The sequence below is a fragment of the Zootoca vivipara genome, chromosome 9, assembly GCF_965207765.1.
Source record: "Zootoca vivipara chromosome 9, rZooViv2.hap1.1, whole genome shotgun sequence".
Classification (NCBI taxonomy): domain Eukaryota; kingdom Metazoa; phylum Chordata; class Lepidosauria; order Squamata; family Lacertidae; genus Zootoca; species Zootoca vivipara.
Window position 1 is genome coordinate 40,604,017 of NC_142592.1, and position 19,984 is coordinate 40,624,000.

Consider the following 19,984-nt stretch of genomic DNA (forward strand, 5'->3'; position numbering starts at 1 on the left):
ATTTGTGTGAGTTATACATCTGAATAAAAGTTTAGTTATAGGAACAATGGAAATGGAAACAATGATAGGAATTAGCAGAAAAAGCCCAATTTCTAACATCTTGAGTCAAAATACAGTTTTTCAAAATCTTACCATGCAATTTTGAGCATATGTATTCAGAAGTAAGTAGGGCTTACTCCCAGGTAAGTGGATTTAGGATTGCAGCATTAGTTTATTTTCCCAAAAGGTTGCATTATTTAGTGTCAATGTTGTCAATGTTTCTGAATCAAAAATTCTTCTTTGGTAAAGCTCAGTCACAGGCTGTTAGCCCTCTTCCTGTCCCATCCTCACAGGATGAATAAATGCATGAGAGAAAAGAATGTGATTTTAAAAAATCTTGCCCCTGTACTGTTCAGAAGGCACCTGCTAGCTAATCCGTTAAAAAAAAGACTAGTGAACCTTTGCTCTGAAAAAATAGCATTAAAAATGACTTAACCCATATTTGTTATAAAGACTAAAGAAATGTATAATCAGCAAGTACACATTTGTTGCAGTTTATGGTTCCTTTTCATCCTTTGTTTTTGAATGCCTTTATGGAAAGATGAATTATGATGTGGGAAGGTGACATGGGAAACACAATACTGTATGCACTGTAATGTGTTCTTTCAGATGATGTGCAGGAAGCCTACAATCTGATTAAAGACCTGGAACCTACAACCCCACAGGTAAAAGGAAAGATTATACATATAATGGAAGACATGGTCATCTGGGACAGATTCTGTCATAGAGTGGGAAAAGTTCCTAAAAGATATTTGAATCTGTTTACTTTATTTGGACATAAAGTATATCATTATTGGATCAAAACGAAACAGGCGTGCAGATCTTCATCCGTTTTTAAAAACTATGGTTGCATTCAGACTAAAGTTGCAATCCTAACCTCATTTAGTTGGAGTAAGTCCCGTTGAATTCAATAGGTCTTACTTCTGAGTAGACATGCATAGGATTGTGCAGCACATTAATTTCCCTGTTTCCACAGAAATCATTGTGAAAATGTAGTCCTGACTTGCCTTAGATTACACTGAAATCAATAGAAACCAAGTATTAATAGCTTACTCTGGATCTAACTCTGTATCTTTTAATTGTTTGCACTTTGTTTGATAGAGACGAAAGGATGAGTCGCAGAACACATTTGGTCAAAACTTTAAGATATTGTCAGAATATTTAAGGAGCACAAGAATAGCATAAATAACATATTGCGGTATCTTTTTTTAAAAAAAACAGTTTAGAGATTTATTCCAGATTCATTATGAAACTTTAAAACTGTTTCAATGTGCACTATCTTAATCCATTTAAACATGTGCTCTCATATAATATATTGGCTTAAAACTTCAGGGGAAAATACATAGATCTTAAAAATTCTGCTGGTTCTGTACTAAAAGACAGTGAATGAAAACAGTATTTTATAGGGAAAGAAGCATTTATTTGACAGACTTTTCAAATTAGGTTCAGAGCTAGTGAATGCCAAAAGAAGAACCGGAAAACTGAGCAGAAGTCCCCCCCCTCCCCAATTTATAATTTCCCTCCTTTTTATAATGTGTTCTTTAAACTACAGTCTCTATTTCATGCAAGTTACTAACTGCACATGTCAAGATTGATTTTGGTTTATATATTTAATACAGTTATTTAGAAACCATGGAAACAGGCTATTCAGAAATCTATGTATTTGTAAAGCAATTTGAACAGAATACTTCACAAGCTGCTTTAAAGCTTCAGTAAATGGTTGCCTCATTTTATATACCGTAATCTTTCTCTAGGAGTATATCCTAAAGGGAGTGGTGAATGCAGTCCTTGGGCAGGAAATGGGCTCAGTGAGTACAATACCTTTTTTACATGAGTAATTAATATGGAGTAGACGAGAACACATTGCAACTCAGCTAACAGGTTGATTTTGGTTACAGGTAGGTAGCCGTGTTGGTCTGGGTCGAAATAAAATAAAAAAATTCCTTCAGTAGCACCTTAAAGACCAACTAAGTTTTTATTTTGGTATGAGCTTTCGTGTGCATGCACACTTCTTCAGATACAGTGAAATAGAAGTCCCCAGGCACTTATGTAGAGAAGGGGTGGGGAGGGGTGGGGATGGGGAGGGGAGGGGGGATCACTCAGAAGGGTGGTGGAAGTGGGTGATTGACTGACTGATAGCTGTTGATGACCGAAAACGACTGCAAATGGTTTTGCATGAAAAAGCAAGGGTTGAGATGGCTGAAGATCGCTTATCATGTATAATGAGATAAGAATCCGATATCTCTGTTCAAACCAGGTCCCTCCATGGTTTTGAGCTTGGTGATAAGTTGTAATTCAGCAACTTCTCTTTCCAGTCTATTTCTGAAATTCTTTTGTAGTAAGACAGCTACTTTGAGATCTTGTATAGAATGTCCTGGGAGATTGAAGTGTTCTCCTACTGGTTTTTCTGTCTTCTGGTTCCTGATGTCAGATTTATGTCCATTTATCCTTTGGCGTAGGGTTTGGCCTGTTTGTCCAATATAGAGAGCTGAAGGGCACTGTTGGCATTTGATGGCATACACAATGTTAGAAGATGAGCAATTAAATAGTCCTGAGATGGTATGTTGGATGTTGTTGGGGCCAGTAATGATGTTGTCCGGGTGTATGTGGCAGCAAAGTTGGCATCTGGGTTTATTGCAGGCTCTGGTACCAGTGTCCATGTTAAGTCTGGTGGTTGTATTATTGTGGGTGAGGAGTTGTTTAAGATTGGGTGGCTGTCTGTAGGCAATGAAAGGTCTTCCTCCCAGTGCTTGAGAAAGGGAGCTGTCATTGTCCAGGAGAGGCTGTAGATCTCTGATGATGCGTTGTACTGTTTTAACTTGGGAGCTGTATGTGATGACTAGTGGTGTTCTGTTATTTTCTTTTTTGGGTCTGTCTTGCAGCAGGTTCTCTCTAGGTATCAGTCTGGCTCTGTTGATCTGTTGTTTAACTTCATCAGGTGGATATTTTAGTTCTAAAAAGGTTTGCTGTAGATCTCTTAGGTGAGATTCTCTGTCTGTAGAGTTGGAACAGATGCGGTTGTAACGTAGGGCCTGGCTGTATACGATGGATTGTTTGGTATGTTTGGGATGGTAGCTAGAAGCATGTAGATATGTTTGTCGGTCAGTTGGTTTTCTGTATAAGGTGGTGTCTATACGTCCATCCTGTATTTTTATAGTAGTGTCCAAAAAATGTATTTCTTGCATAGATTGGTTCATTGTTAGGTTGATGGTGGGGTGAAAGTCATTGAATGTCTGGTGGAAGGTTTCCAGGGTCTGTTGTCCATGTGTCCAGATAATAAAAATATCGTCAATGTATCGCAGGTACAAGAGAGGTTTGAGTGGGTAGGAGTTTAGGAAACGTTGTTCTAAATCTGCCATGAAGATGTTGGCATACTGTGGGGCCATGCGGGTGCCCATGGCTGTGCCGCTGATCTGGAGGAACAGGTCATCACCAAATTTGAAGTGGTTGTGGGTAAGGACAAAGTGGCAGAGTTTGGTAGCAAAGTCCGCTGTGGTTTTATCTGAAATGGTGTTCCTTATGGCTTGTAAACCATCATTGTGTGGGGTGTTGGTATATAAAGATTCCACATCCATAGTGGCTAGTATAGTATTGTTAGGAAGATTGTTCAAAGGTTGATTTTGATACTAACTTGGCTCTTGCTCTTTTGTATTTCCTACATATTTGCCAGTGAAAAAATGGAATTGTGAATCATCATATACACTAATGTTACTGCTATAGGGTGATATCAGCATGTTTAGAGGAACCTCAGAATTTATAGAAATAGGAAAAAAATATTGGGAGTGGGATTTAAGAAGGCAAAGCCCAAGACACTCCCATGAGGACTGAGTGTGCTCTGTGGCCTCAGAATGCAGAATATTGGTGAAGAGGGAGGGGGAAATGAAAGACTTGATGGTGGAGGAACGAACTATGCTGCACAAAGGCAAGGTTGGATAGCTGAGACACTGAACAGGAATCCTGCATACTGTAACATTTTTGTGACAGGTTGAATATTTCTGAAAGTCAATAAACTTAGGCTCTCCAGTCTAAGGACAACTAGAGAGACTAAGTTTATTGCTCCCACATACTGCCTGAATTCCTTTGGCATCTGCAGGTGGATGAGGAGATAACCAAGGTACTAAACCTTTTTATTCTCTATTGTTAGCTGAAGTCTGTTATCTGGACAATGGCTTTTTGTTTTCTTATAGTGGATTTTAAAAGAGCTCTATTATTTTACACTTATATTATTATAGTGGTACCTCTACTTACGAATTTAATGCGTTCCGAACGCACATTTGTAAGTCGAAAAAAATTGTAAGTCGAATCCCATAGGAATGCATTGGGAGAAAAAATTCGTAAGTAGAAGCAACCCTATCTAAAAATTCGTAAGTAAAAAAAATCCTATCTAAACCGCATCCAAGATGGCAGACGGAGCTCCATTCGTAAGTAGAAACATTCGTAAGTAGAGTTATTCATGAGTAGAGGTATCACTGTATTTTAAAAACCAAATCATAATAATAAACTTTGTTTCTCTATCTGTTTTTACATAACATCTGCATGTAATATTTAGTTTGGTCTCCATATTCCAAAGATCTGACTATACTGCCCCATTGCTCAGCGCTTTCATGGATTTCATGCTTCTTTGTTTCTTTTCCAGAGAGACCACTTGAAAATTGCTCAGCAGTTCTTTCAGCTGGTAGGAGGATCTGCCAGTGAATGTGGTATGTTTTAACTTTTCTGATTTCTCATTCCTTCAGATGTCAATATTGCCAGTGAATGCAACCATTTTGTTGCCTGGGTCAAGTAAAAAACTTGGTTAATATTTTTCTCTGTCTTAGTGACCTGAACCATATATATACACTCTACTTACACCTGCCACCAAAAACAGAGGCCTCATGCCTAGTTTGCTGTAATGTCTAATTCACCTTACTTGGATCATGGCTTAACAATATTGTTCACTTTCCTGACTTTTCTATCCATTCCTGTACATTTGCTTATCCCCTGCTAGCAGGAAATTCCTAACATAATTAGGAAAAGTTGTAGAAGACATAACAGGAGAAATGAGGAACTCAACACGCAGATTTCATTTTCACAGATGTACATTGTTTAATCTTGAATTTGTACATCCGAATCTGCATAGGTTATGAAAGTTCATATCACACTAAGCTTTTTAAGGTACTGCAGTGGACTAATATGGCTACTTCTCTAAAATATTTTCAATATAATACATGAGGAGAGCCTTCTGTTTTCCACCTTTATAGGAATCCTGGGTTCAACCATGCATAAGACTATTTTTACACTGGCATGTTTTCTTGTGTAGTGGAAGTATTGCTTACGTTTTATGCAAACGGGAATGCTTATGCAAGTTCCACTATCCCAAAACAAGAGGATGCCTCTTGCTGGTCAGCTAAGAAACAGAGGAAAGTAGTGATAGAAAACCTGGCTGATAGTTCAGTAGGAAACCAATATGTGTAATATGCTATATCAAAAACATTTAGGGCTATTTTTCTCAACTTGTCACATTTATTCTGAGTGCAGACTTGTTTGCCACAAAGTATAAACTGACCTGGTAGCCAGATTGTGGTTCTGGGCTATTATATATAGAGAAGCTAGACTATACAGTCATACCTCAACACCCGAACGCTTCGACTTCTGAAGGTTTCGACTTCCGAAGTCGATAACCCCCGGAAGTCCTTTCGCCCCGTGCGCCCGGCGCGGGCAGGCGGGCAGCACATGCGCAGAAGTGCAAAATCGCTTCGAGAACCGAAAACCTCGACTTACGAAGACGGCCGCGGAACGGATCGTCTTCGTAAGTCGAGGTACCACTGTATTATACATTAAGTAAAATAGAAACATCGTCACCCGACCCCACCCCCACCCATCTTTCCCCCATCTACCTTTCCCCCCCTTTTCTTCCCAATGTCTCAACAAATGAAACTGACTTGTAAAAATGGTATGAGAGACATTGCACATATTTTTGTAAATCAAGAAAATCTTTAATAAAACATATAATAATAATAATAATAAGGAAATAGACTCAAAAATTGTGCATATAACTTCTGTTCTTCAGATACAATCCCTGGGAGACAGTGCATGGCATCTTGCTTCTTTCTGCTCAGGCAGTTTGATGATGTCCTTATTTACCTTAACTCAGTGAAGGTTAGTATGTTTTATATCAGTTGGTAGTCTCCTATAAATCTTTGCATGTATTACTTTCTGTGTGTGATGCATAAACTTGCCAAAAAATGGAGGTGAAAAGAAGGGATGATTATCTCAATCACATTTCTGAGAGTTTTATTTTAAAATATAAATACATATTCAGCCCTTTAGGGCAAGTGCCCTCATAAGGCAGCATAAAAAACAGATGTCTAAAACATATAAAACGAACATCTTAAAATATACATTCTATTCCTTTGAATAATTATCAGTGAACCATCATTGACACATCAATTGAATGAAGGCAGATCAAAACAAAAACACCTTAAGAATTTTTTTTTAAAGTCACTATTGAAAGGGCAATACACACTTTATGAAGGACTGTGTTTCATAAGTATAGGTCCATCCCTATACTTAAGCTTTCTTATTGACAGGACAGAGAGAACGACATATGATGCTGACTTTTCAGCTTGAACAGGCTCATATGCACCTCTTGGAAACTTTGGTGATTATTTCAGCTTTTTTATACTTAAGTAAATGTAGGTGCGGGCCATACTTAGATAACCTGATCCCAAATCATTTAACATTGTAAAAGTTTGCAAGTGCTTGTGCCTTATTTTTCTAGCATTTTCAGTGAGCATTCGAACGTCAAGATCTCTTTTTCTAAGTTCCAGTTTAAACTCCACTATGTATGTAATTAGGATTTTGTGCTTTTGTTGAATGTTATCTGCCGTTCTGTGGACATTCTATCCAGTTTAAAGAAAACATTTGGAGCTTTTTCTCCCCCCACTGACCGAGACTTTACCACCCTAAATAATTTACTGCTGTGTGCAAACTTACCTATCCATGCCTAATTCCAGATATCTAACTTACTATTTTTAATAACAGTTGTCCTGATACATCTTTGAAAGGTCTCACTGTTTGGACCTCCAAGCCCATTACAAAGGCTCTCTTATTTATTCCTATAATAACAAAATATTAAAATGGACAGGTTCAGAAAAGGGCAACCAAAATGATAATGTGGGTGGATCAACTCTCCTATGGGGAAGGGTTACAACAGTTGGGACTTTTTACTTTAGAGAAAAGTTGAGTAGGAGGAGACATGATAGAGACAGGATAGACATGTTGGGGGAAAGGTGAATAGGGACCATGGTTTGCTGCTCCCACTAGCACTAGGGGTGAAGAATGAAACAGGAGCAATTTCTGTTTTCAGAATAAAACCATTATCTATAGTTTTGTGACATGAGAACTGGGCTGTTGTAGAAAGGAATGAAAAAGATGAAAACAGAAGCAAATTTTTAAAGGCCTACAAAGAGAGTCTAAAAACTGAGTACAATATAGAACTGATTAAATAAAAGTGCTTGAGTAAGCAGCTGGTGAGGCATACCTGAAGACAGATAGCACTGAACAAAGCCCGATTCATAATCTGATCATACAGTTAATTTGGTGCTTACACATTCCATTCTGACTGAGGCTTGGTGTCTATTGGCATTCTGCCACTTTCTGTTCCAAACTAGTGTGTCTGGGAAGTGCTTTGTACCTCCCACACAGCCAAAGATATCAGCACAAATGACTTTCCCACAACTGGAGGTGAACAGTGTTTTTTCCTGGGCATGGGCTTGGCATGCATGTAGGCAGAAAAGTGCTTTGATCAAGTTCCACTTCTATGTGGTTGTTATTTTGCTACCGTTCTGAAATTCTTAGTCACATAGGTGTGGTCACCTTGGCCATGTTTATATAAGGGCAGAACCAAATTGGTAAGTTTATCTGTGAAAGATCTAAGGAATTGTCCCAAAGCACATATGACAGGGATTTAATAAGGGTGTCTTCTATGATTCAGTGATCACACAGTAACAGCAAAAAATCAGTATCTCCACAGAACTTTAGCATCCTGAGAATCTCCACTTTAATTTTAAAGAGCAAGTGTCTAGCTTTGTGTTTGTGTGTGGGAAACCCTAGGTAAAATCTCATAACTGAGAATTGATGCTGAATGGGACCAAGCTTCAGTGTACTGACTAATGCCTTGCCCTTCTGCAGTTATACGAATGAGGAGAAATAGCACTTAGGACAATATGCTCTGGGCTGTCCTTTGATACAGAGTATGTGGGCAGGGGGTATATTTTACCAAACAGTACACAATGGATGCATTCTGACATCACATTTTCTGAAATTCCAGACCATGGATCGTACCTGCTCTCTCATTTTTTCGTGCATCTGGCTTAATAAAATATTTCTGTAAAACAATTTGCCATGTTACCTCTACTGGTAATCTGGTTTAAACGATCCAGCCAAATCAGAATCAATCTGTAGTTTGTAATCCTAGTTTGCAGGGATTGCTCAGATCACAGTTTGCCAGTTTGGATGTCACAGAAAACTCTGCTTTGGCAAACCAGGGAATGCTATATTAAGTAGAATGCACAAGGGGAGGAGAGTGCATGTGTACATTTGGTTTATCATGATTAGCGAATGTGACATCTAGCTGCAGCGAATGTAATTAGGGTGGCCAGGCAAAAAAAATAGACAGGCTGCTGCACCTTTAATAGTTGTTGGAAGAAGAGAGAAATTCATCAAGTGTAGTTGAACTGGTGAAATTCTGTCTTCTATATGCAACTTTTAAAGGTTGCTTGTCCTATTTTCCATCTTGTCACACTAAAAGTAACCTATTCATAAAAATGGGTGAAAGAAATCTAGAATCCTATACATATTCTACATCTCCTATTATGCATATTTGTTGTTGTTTAGTCATTTAGTCGTGCCCTACTCTTCGTGACCCCATGGACCAGAGCATGCCAGGCACTTCTGTCTTCCACTGCCTCCCGCAGTTTGGTCAAACTCAGGTTCAAGAACATTGTCCAACCATAATAATAATAATAATAATAATTTTTATTTATACCCCGCCCTTCCCAGTCAAGACCGGGCTCAGGGCGGCTAACAACAAATAATATCAACACAAATATAAAAGAAACATTTCAGTTAAAACAACAGAATAATACAATGTTAAAATTCAATTTTAAAATTAAAAATCTACGAATAAGATAAAACCATTATAAATAAAACCTTAGGGGAGGGTAACCGTGGGGTCAGACTGCGTCAGTCCGAAGGCCAAACGAAACAGCTCTGTCTTGCAGGCACTACGAAAAGATGACAAATCCCGCAGGGCCCTAGTCTCCTGGGACAGAGCGTTCCACCAGGTCGGGGCCAGTACTGAGAAGGCCCTGGTCCTGGTCGAGGCCAGCCTAGCCACCTTGTGACTCGGGATCTCCAATATGTTATTATTTGTGGACCGTAATGTCCTCTGTGGGTCATACCGGGAGAGGCGGTCCCGTAGGTACGAGGGTCCTAAGCCGCATAGGGCTTTAAAGGTCAAAACCAGCACCTTGAACCTGATCCTGTACTCCACCGGGAGCCAGTGCAGTTGGTAAAGCACTGGATGAATATGATCCCGCAGCCGGGACCCCGTAAGGAGCCTCGCCGCGGCATTCTGCACCCGCTGGAGTTTCTGGGTCAGTTTCAAGGGCAGCCCCGCGTAGAGCGAATTACAATAATCAAGCCTAGAGGTGACCATCGCATGGATCACTGTGGCTAGATCAGGTTGAGAGAGATAGGGGACCAACTGCTTAATGCGGCGGAGATGGAAAAATGCCACCTTGGCTGTGGTTGCAACCTGTGCCTCCATGGAAAGGGAGGCATCCAAGGTTACCCCCAAGCTCTTGACAGAAGGGGCTGACACTAATTGGGCCCCAGCGAAAGATGGAAGTTGGCCCCCCCGCCCCATGTCATCCCGACCCAGCCAGAGGACCTCTGTCTTCGAAGGATTTAGCTTCAGCCGACTCCCACGTAGCCATCCAGCAACAGCTTCCAGGCACTTGGTCAATATGTCCGGGGCCGAGGCAGGACGGTCATCCATCAACAGATAAATCTGGGTGTCATCAGCATATTGATGACAACCCAGCCCAAAACTCCGGACAATCTGGGCAAGGGGGCGCATGAAGATATTAAAAAGCATTGGGGAAAGGATTGCACCTTGCGGGACTCCACACACCAAGGAGTGCCGCAGTGACAACCCCCTCCCTAGCGCCACCCTCTGTCCCCGACCTGAGATAAAGGAACGCAGCCATTGTTGGACTGTACCCTGAATCCCCACGTCGGCAAGGCGGTGGTCTAAAAGCTCATAATCGACCATGTCGAAGGCGGCTGACAGATCTAGAAGAATCAGCAGCCCCGACCCGCCTTGATCCAGCTGTTTACGGAGGTCATCTGTTAGGGCGACCAGTGCTGTCTCGGTCCCGTGGCCGGGACGAAAGCCGGACTGGAATGGATCTAAAGCCAATGTTTCATCCAGAAACCTACCGAGCTGTTCGGCAACCGCTCTTTCAATTATCTTACCCAAGTATGGAAGATTTGAAACAGGGCGATAATTGGATAGATCTAGCGGATCTGACGATGCTTTCTTTAAGAGCGGACGCACCACTGCTTCCTTCAACTCCTCTGGGAAAGTCCCTGAACTGAGAGACAAGTTGATAATCTCAACCAGGGGGCCCCGTACCTCGTCTGGACACGCTCTAATCAGCCAGGACGGGCAGGGGTCTAGGGAGCAAGTGGTGGGCCTCCCAGCCTGGAGGAATCTGTCTACATCAGCGGGGAGTATGTGGTCGAAATGGTCCAATACTAAACTCGAAGACAGTCGAGGGGCCTCTAGTTCCGCTATTGTATCAAAATTGGCAGAAAGGTCACGGCGAAGTGTCAAGACTTTCTCCGCAAAAAAGCTCGCAAATGCCTCACAGCTATGGGTCGAATTAGTGCCTAAATTTGACTGATCCTCAAGGGTTGTTAGAGACCTGATTGTTCGAAAAAGTTGTGCCGGGCGAGAGCTAGCGGATGCGATGGAAGCTGAGAAGTAAGACTTCTTTGTGGCTTTCACCGCCATCTCGTAGGTTTTCATAAGCGACCTATAAGATGTTCTTGAGGCTCCGTCGCGAGTATGCCGCCATACTCGCTCAAGCCGTCTGAGGTCCCGCTTCATTTTCCGAAGTTCCTCGGTGAACCAAGGGGCCCGGTTTCGGCGGGGTTGCAGAGGGCGCTTAGGTGCGATCTCATCAATGGCCGCCAAGAGCCGGTTATTCCAGTTCTCGACCAGCTCATTTAACGAGCCACCAGGGGGAGCAGGGTCCCGTAAAGCCTGACGGAATCTATCAGGATCCATCAGCCTTCGCGGACGAGCCCAAATCGGCTCACCACCCAAGCGGGGCAGAGGCGGTAAGTCAATCCTGGCTTTCAGAGCGTAGTGATCAGACCATGGCACTTCCATAATTGGGGACATGATCACATCTATACCTGCACCAAAAATCAAATCCAGCGTGTGGCCTGCTTGGTGTGTGGGACCCAAAACAAACTGGGAGAGCCCTAATGTCGCCATGGAAGACACCAGGTCCGGAACCCGTGAGGAGGGGGTGGCATCAGCATGGATGTTGAAGTCCCCCAAAACCAATAAGTTAGGGAACTCCAAGGCCCAGCCGGCCACCACCTCCAACAGGTCCGACAGGGTGGCTGCTGGTGCGCTGGGTGGTCGGTACACCAGCCAGACAGCCAAGCCCTCCTTGGTGCCCCACACTAGGCCAACACATTCAATGCCGGTGATTGATGGTGATGGCAGAGCCCTGAAAGAGCAATCCTCCCGGATTAACAACGCCACCCCTCCCCCCCGACCCACAGTCCGTGACTGGTGGAGGACGGAGAACCCAGGGGGTGTTATTTCATGTAATGCAACTACTTCACCTTCACGTACCCAGGTCTCCGTCACACAAGCCAGGTCAACCCCCAGTGAGATAAAAAAGTCTCGTCCTCTGTTGTCCCCTTCTTCTTGTGCCCTCAATCTTTCCCAACTTCAGGGTCTTTTCCAGGGAGTCTTCTCTTCTCATGAGGTGGCCAAAGTATTGGAGCCTCAGCTTCAAGATCTGTCCTTCCAGTGAGCACTCAGGGCTGATTTCCTTAAGAATGGATAGGTTTGATCTTCTTGCAGTCCATGGGACTCTCAAGAGTCTCCTCCAGCACCATAATTCAAAAGCATCAATTCTTCAGCGATCAGCCTTCTTTATCATCCAGCTCTCACTTCCATACATCACTACTGGGAAAACCATAGTACATCATATATCTCTCCTGCTTTTGATTCCAGTGGCCATTTCTTATGCATTCTCTTTGGATGTGGGTACACATTATGTACAGAATACTCATGGATCGCAGCAAATAGGAATACTGCATGCATGAATTACTCACTGTTTTATCAATTTAGTTCTGAGATGGTTTTATCACTTTCCAGGACTGCCGCACTAAGGAACCCAAAGTATTTGAAGATACAGTACAGTAGTATAGTTTTAAGGAGATCTTCAGCACTCACAGAACTAAATTATGGATTAGACATGAATGTTTTGAAGAGTTGGGTAGAGATTTAGAGAAAGAGGCCGTTTTTTTCACAGCAGGATTTAACATGCCCAGAAAGAAAGGTATACTAAAGAAAGCTGCCACCCTGCAATTTATGGCTTGGAACTTACCCCAAATCCATTGTGGCCAGTGCTGTGAAACATTTCAACTATGTTGGTGTCAAAGGCATTTGAGCTACTATTTGTAAAGGGTTGGTTTTGTTTTGTTTTTTACTCTATTGTCTGGTACATCTTCAAGTTTTAAAGTATGTTTTTTATTTATTGTGCACAACTTATTTTCCAGAGTTACTTCTACAATGATGACACTTTTAACTTTAACTATGCCCAAGCCAAAGCTGCTACTGGCAATACTAGTGAGGCTGAGGAGGTATGTAGCTTTTTCTTTAAAAACACCACATGCAAGGAAGGAACACACTTCCTGATTACCTTCTGGCTCATCTTGGACATGCTCTGAGGATAGCCTTTTCCTGCTTTGCTTCTAAAAATATATAATGCCTAGATGACTGCTATTAATGATCCTTCTGCTCAGACTGACTTTCCTTACTTGTGGCCTTCTTATGTCTTAAACTTTCTTATGTAATGATTCTGTTCAATGTTTTGTTATTTGAGATTCATCTGTATTTTGAAGTAGGCACATATTCACGGTATATATCACACAGCAGATATTTAATGCAAACAGACATTTGTTTTTTCTATCTGTTTCCCCCTCAGGTGTTCCTCTTGATTCAAAATGAGAAGATAAAAAATGATTTTGTTTATCTCAGCTGGCTGGCTCGCTGCTGTGAGTCACTTTACCCTGTTATAGAATGTAGAATTTTTTTTGTTGTATTAGCCCTGTCACTATATCTCCTTAAACTTGTTTTAACCTTGTGGGTGGATTTAATTAAATTTTTAGATGTAATTGGATACCTTTATAAGAGGCAAGTGCCCTACAAGAAGTAAATCTTGCCATAGCCTGTGAGTAAGCAAGAGTGGTTGGGAGTCTACTCAAGGAAAAGGTGGTGTCTTGGTATCACCTGCAAAATATTTCAGCAGAACAAGTACTGGTAAAAATTCTTGTTTGTTCTTGTTCTTTGGGACAAGTCCAGCTGAGACAACTGCAATTAAATTTCAAAACATTTAATTGTTTGGTCCCTGCAGCACTCTACCTTAATTACATTTGTGAGAGATCAATCTGAAGTTCTCACTAGCTATTGATATCAAATATGCTCACATATTTATTATTAACTTTTAAAAAAATTTAAACTTTTTAATTTTTAATTTTTAAATTTGCTTTTTATTAAATTTCCACTTTAACAATCCAATTAAACATTCCAAATTATACATATGCATATCAAATAATCCAAATATTCTACCAAATTGTATATTTTTAATACAGTAGGACTTCCCATGCTTCAAGTTCGGAGGGTTCTGATCATCTCGTACTTCTATTGCTTTTCATAGTCATTTCCGATGGTTCCTCTAATTCTTTCTGTTGTTGACCTTCATTCTTTCACAGCCTCTGAGTTATTCCCACTAGCGAGTTAAAACAAACAATTATGTATTTCTGTGTGGATTTTATGTCCATGATTCCCCTCTATAAGTTCGCAGCATCTCCTCACACGCTGGTGTTTCTGCCAAGTCAATCCAAAAGTCTTTTCGCTGCTGGCAGCTGCCATCTTCACACAGTTCAAATAAAATCAAGTCTGAGTGTCTGCTCAGTAATTTTCCCAGTTGCATCAAACATTAGCCTTTCCAGGGGAGGTTTACCAGATCAGACTGGAAATACAAATATAATGACATATTGAAGGCTCACCTCCCCCCTATGACTATTATGATTCTGCAACCCGATCTTGACTTCCAATCATGGCGGATTTCCAAATTAAAAGTGTGACACAACTCCAACATAGATTCGAGGAAACCATCCAAAGTTTTTTGACGTCTCTCCAGCTTCTAATGAGATCCTACTTCTGTCTAAAATCGACAAATGAATCTTTTTATCCTCTTCCAAGCATATCAAAGATCAAAGCCTTAATTATATAGTATTATTATATCCACACAGTTGATAATTTTAGAGCCATATTATATCAACAAATACGAAACTTTCCAAACTCTCTTGTTATTATAGATTATGTTATCGGTCCTTCGGGGGGGGGGCTGCCAAATAATATGATAAAGCAAAATACGAAAATAAGAAAGGCTTACCCCCCCTTCCGTTCCGTTCCAACATATTAACTTAGATGTTAGTCCTTCTTCCACTCAGTCTTTTTTGGCACCTCAGTGGCTGGGTTAATTAGCAGGGTAATTCTTCCCTCCTCGCTTGAAGCATGTCCAAAACTTAAATCCAATTTTTTATCTTAAGAAATGGAACTTGATTCGTTCACGGAGACAGTGTCTAGGAGAGCCAGACTCTCTCAGGGGCTTTCCATCCAGTGCCCTCCAGCCCCTCCTTCCATCCGGATTTGGGGCTGGGTGTTGGGCATCCGCAGATGAGACTGCATCTTCCCCTACCCCCGGGAAGATTTTGGGAGGCAGATTACTCCCATCTCAGCCCCTAATTACCCCATGGGAGCCGGAGCGATGGAATTTCCAGCCATCTTTTGTAGCGCGCCAAGCGGACGTTAAATATGCTCACATATTAAGGGTTTTAAAAGGCAGCCATCTTGGCAGAAGACCTGGCATGAAATTCAGCCCACATGGCTCTTGCTAACTATAGAGAGTTTGTGATAATTTTATGAAACGGTATTTTGACTCAGATTTTGGGTTCAAAGTGATACATACAGGTAGTACAATATGGTAGAGAACCCTTCGATGGTTTGTCTCTTAAATATCACCTTTCTTGGCTTCTAAAATAGGATGGGGCTGTTACTTTCTGCCCTGTAACATTCCAGTTACCCACACAAACATAGGAAGAGGTGACCTTTGACCTCCCAACAGGAAGAGTCATGACTGGGATGATTCTCAAGTATATGAAGGTGTCCACAAACACAGTCAGAAGTAGAAAATGCCATCTGGTTTCTTGGTAAGGAAGTCAGTCAGGTTCAGACAGGCAGATCTCTATAAAAGCTTCATACATAATCTAGATGAACTTAGATATGGCTGTTACATTGCTGGGGTGGGGGAAAGCTGGCAAGAGTTGCACAAAGCTAGGAAATTTTATTTTATGGATTTTGCACTTAATAACAGCTATGGACATAAGCAGGTTAATGAATATTGCATATTATCCCTATTATAGAGGACAACCAAAGGAAATGAAATGCTAGTGTGCATTCTGAAACATTCATTCTATTGTATAAAAATTAAGGAACATTGAATGGATGGTTCAAAATGATGTGCCAAGAGCACTGGGGTTACGGAAATTGCAGGGGCAGCTTCTGCCAGCAGGAAGTTATACAACTGAGGTTTTCCAGTGTTACAGTGTGCATGTTTATGTGTGCAGCAATAAGTGGCTGGTGTAATAATGTATGCAGAGCTCTGAATTCCTCTCAAAAGTGGAATCAGTTGCCTCTTTAGAATCCTGGTTCCTTTACTGAGCTCTGTGAAGAATTGTCAGACAATTAGATGCTGTTAGAGAATATTGTAGCAAAATAAATGCCGAATTGGTATCATCCTCTGCCTTTGGTAAAAGTGCAGTGGTGTTAGCTGCCATAGCTTATAAGTGTTAATTGGTTTTAGAGCTAACTGTTTCTACTGTGTTTGGTGTCAAGTAACTCTAGGCAAGTGCACTATATTTTTAAATAGTTAAACCAATGTAAATATATAGTAACCATTATGTGGACAATTATATATAAGTTTTATTCTTCAAGTGCAGTAGTAATAAGCCTCCTTTCAAAGAATACTGTAGTATAACACCAATATTTCTGGAAACCTTATAAGCATTGGTATTAAATGGACCTTAAAATTACAGACATGATATGAAATAGATACTTATGCTAAGCTGGGTACAGTGGAACCTCTACTTACGAATTTAATCCATTCCGAATGCACATTCGTAAGTAGAAACATTTGTAAGTCGAAACGATGTTTCCCATAGGAATGCACTGGAAACGGCTTAATTCGTTCCAGGGCCTTTAAAAAAGGCACTTTAAAGGCAAGCAGGAGGCCTGCGAGGGGCAGCGAGTGCGGGGCAGCAGGAGGCTGGCTGAGCGGCGGTGGCGGTGAGGGCCCGATCCGGCCATAGGGCCAGATCAGCAGGAAGCGTGGTCAGCGGGAGGCCGGCGGCAACGGTGGCAAGGGCCCTATCCAGCCCTATGTCAGGTGGTGCGGTCGGCGGGAGGCCGGTGGCGGCGGGGAGGGCCCGATCCCATGAGGTGCAGAAGGCCGGCCCTTGCAGCAGAGGAGGCGGCGGGGAGAGCGTGATCGCGCACACCGCAGCAGCAGCGGAGGCGGCAGCGGCCAATCACGGGACCGATCCCAAGGCCAGCCCTTGAGGCGGCGGGGAGAGCGCGATCGTGTGCACTGCAGGAGCGGAGGCGACCGATTGCGGGCCCGCTCCCCTGAGGCTGGCCCTTGCAGCGGCCGAGGCGGTGGGGAGAGAGCGATCGCGCGCACCGCAGGAGCAGAGACAGCCGATCGCGGGGCCAATCCCGAGGCCAGCCCTTGCGGCGGCGGAGGCAGCGGGGAGAGCGTGATTGTGCGCGCCGCGGTGGTGGCCGCCGATTGCGGGCCCACTCCCCTGAGGCCAGCCCTTAAGGCGGCGGGGAGAGCATGATCGTGTGCACTGCAGGAGCGGAGGCGGCCAATTGCGGGCCCGCTCCCCTGAGGCTGGCCCTTGCAGCGGCGGAGGTGGTGGGGAGAGAGCGACGGCGCGCGCCGCAGGAGCAGAGGCAGCCGATCGCGGGCCCGATCCCGCCTTTGCAGTGGCGGCGGGGAGAGCGCATTCGCGTGAGGCAAGCAGAAGGCCAGCAGAGCAGCTGCGGTGGCGAGCGCGGGGCAGCGTAAGTCGAATAAATTCGTAAGCGCATGGTCATTTCCCCCCTTCGTAAGTAGAAAAATTCATATGTAGAGTCATTCGGAAGTCGAGGTACCACTGTATATACAACTACAAATGCTTTTTAAAACTGAATACCATTCATCTGTTTGACCAGTGTTTTTGCATGACCATAGAAGAGCAATACAGTATAAGGCAAAGAAAATTAATGCTACTGGTGTATACTTGTTTGGAATAAGTGTAGATATACAAGGAGTGTTAACCTCTGCGTACATATTATATAGAGAAGAGCAGAAAAGAGCAACTGGGGTTGAAAACAGGAGGACAACTAACTGAATTTTCTAATAGACCTTTTTTGTCTATTCAAATGTAAGTCTGTCACAAGGAGATACCTGCCATGTGCTCAAATTCCAAGGCAGGCATGATACGTCTATAGTTTATGGGTATTGTCCCACCGAATCTGAATCTCCTAATTGCAGAATTTATTTTTCTTAATTGCAGAATTGTAGAAGCACTGGCCTTTTATACAAATTAAGATAACAGCTCATTTCCAAAAATTAAAATCCTTAAAAGTTAAACCCTTAAACTAATGTTATGCAGGTTACCTCTGTGCTAATTTGACATGGTATGGATTTCCTGACACATTTTCATATTTCCTGATTATTAGAATGTGACTTTTTTTTACTGTAGGTAGCAATGAATGTGTTACATTGCTTTTTACCTTATCTGAATGGTAGAAATAAAGATGTGTACTGCTGATTAGAATGCTTATCCACTTTTGCAAACACTATGTGATGACATGTCTCCACTAGCTTTAGCTTTTTGTTAATTGCAGACATTATGAATAAGAAACCACGACTAGCCTGGGAGCTGTACCTGAAGATGGAAACCTCAGGAGAGTCTTTCAGCCTTTTGCAACTAATTGCAAATGACTGCTACAAAGTGAGCCTCCCTCTATTCATTAGTTATTAGTATCAGTTATTAACCCCTTAGAGACTACTGGAATTTTTTATTGAACTGAATATTTTCCAGACCTTGGAAAGTTGGAACCTTTTGCCTGCAAAAGCATATACTTTACCACTGAGCAAATTCATTCCCTATATTAGTAGTGAATATAAAATTTTAATTCTAAGATTTAAGAAACAAGCACAACAGTGTTAATTGGGAAGCAGACTTCATTTACTGGCATGCTTCACTAGATATCTAAAATATTTCAAGCTAAAGCTAATAAAAGTTTCTTAACTTAGGCTTGTTCTTTTACTGCTGTTTTCAAAACTAGCATTATGATGAATACATAAACACAGCTAAATATAGAGTGTTTAGAATTGTTTGTGGAATTGGCAGATTATTTAGTTGGAGGCATTGTGCCCCTTTCTGTGTATGATTAAAGTGTTTATTTACAGTAGCATTTTAAAACAAGATGATTATCATAACTTGCCTATTGATAAAACTGGAGTGTGGCTAATTTCCCCAATTGGGATCAGAAAATTTCCACTGGCTCCTGTTATTTGTTCTTCTTATGAATGGCTGTATTATTTTATATTTCTGATGTAAGATTGCTGCCTTGAGCATATAACTTTTTTTCCTGTACAGATGGGCCAGTTTTACTATTCTGCAAAAGCCTTTGATGTTCTGGAAAGACTGGATCCTAACCCTGAATACTGGGAAGGCAAAAGGGGTGCTTGTGTGGGCATCTTCCAGATGATCATAGCTGGCAGAGAACCCAAGTACGTACATTTATTTTCTTTGTGCTACTTTGGGGTCAGTGCCCTGGATTCTTAGACTCTTCTAGCTCACTGTTAAATGTTTATGGCAGGGGTAGGGAACCTTTCTCACCTTGAGGGCCACATTCCTTCTGGGCAATCTTTTGGGGGGCTACGTGCTAGTGGTGCAAAAGTGAGCAGAACAAACGTAAAACTTACCTTTGTACAGGATGATAGTTTCTACACACACTTGCACACCCCTTTCTATCCTTCATTCAGACAAGCAAAATGTATTCAGGGAGCTCAAGGACACATCCCAGTCAGGCAAAAACACTTGGGGTGTGAAGCTGGGCCAGTTAGGGTTGTGACCTGCGTAGAGTTACAAGGGCCAGATAGGGAAGCCTAGATGGCCTCATTTTACCCTTGGTTGGTTTATAGGAACAGAAGGATGAAGGCCCATCCCTTTTCAGTTAAAAAGTCCTAATAACTCATATATTGTGTATTGGGAGCCTCATCTGCTTTGCTTTAGTCCTGCTGTTGAAAAAACAACATCGATACAACTGAAATAAAAGGAGGAATTACCAAGAGATATAAGAAAGAAAAATGTGCAGTGAATAAACATTTTAAAGAAGGCTTAAACATTACACGTTCACCTCAATAAGGCCAATAAAAAGAGACACAGGGATAAGCAGTTTTCGTGCAATGGGACACATACTTTCCAAAGCAATTTGGATACAAAATTCACTAGAAATTTGTGGTAT

At 42.0% G+C, this 19,984-nt stretch overlaps 1 protein-coding gene across 5 annotated transcripts in view; it reads left to right on the forward strand.

Annotated features, from left to right (window-relative positions):
* Nucleotides 1-19,984, forward strand: part of IFT56 (intraflagellar transport 56) — a 32,798-nt gene that overhangs the window by 10,974 nt on the left and 1,840 nt on the right. For all 5 annotated transcript variants that reach the window (XM_035127022.3, XM_088652059.1, XM_035127021.3 and 2 more), the window contains 8 exons: nt 649-704; nt 1,794-1,847; nt 4,676-4,739; nt 6,089-6,177; nt 12,895-12,978; nt 13,323-13,392; nt 18,356-18,462; nt 19,114-19,247. In XM_035127022.3, the coding sequence (XP_034982913.1) occupies nt 649-704; nt 1,794-1,847; nt 4,676-4,739; nt 6,089-6,177; nt 12,895-12,978; nt 13,323-13,392; nt 18,356-18,462; nt 19,114-19,247 (658 nt within the window). The remainder of the gene's footprint in view (nt 1-648; nt 705-1,793; nt 1,848-4,675; nt 4,740-6,088; nt 6,178-12,894; nt 12,979-13,322; nt 13,393-18,355; nt 18,463-19,113; nt 19,248-19,984) is intronic.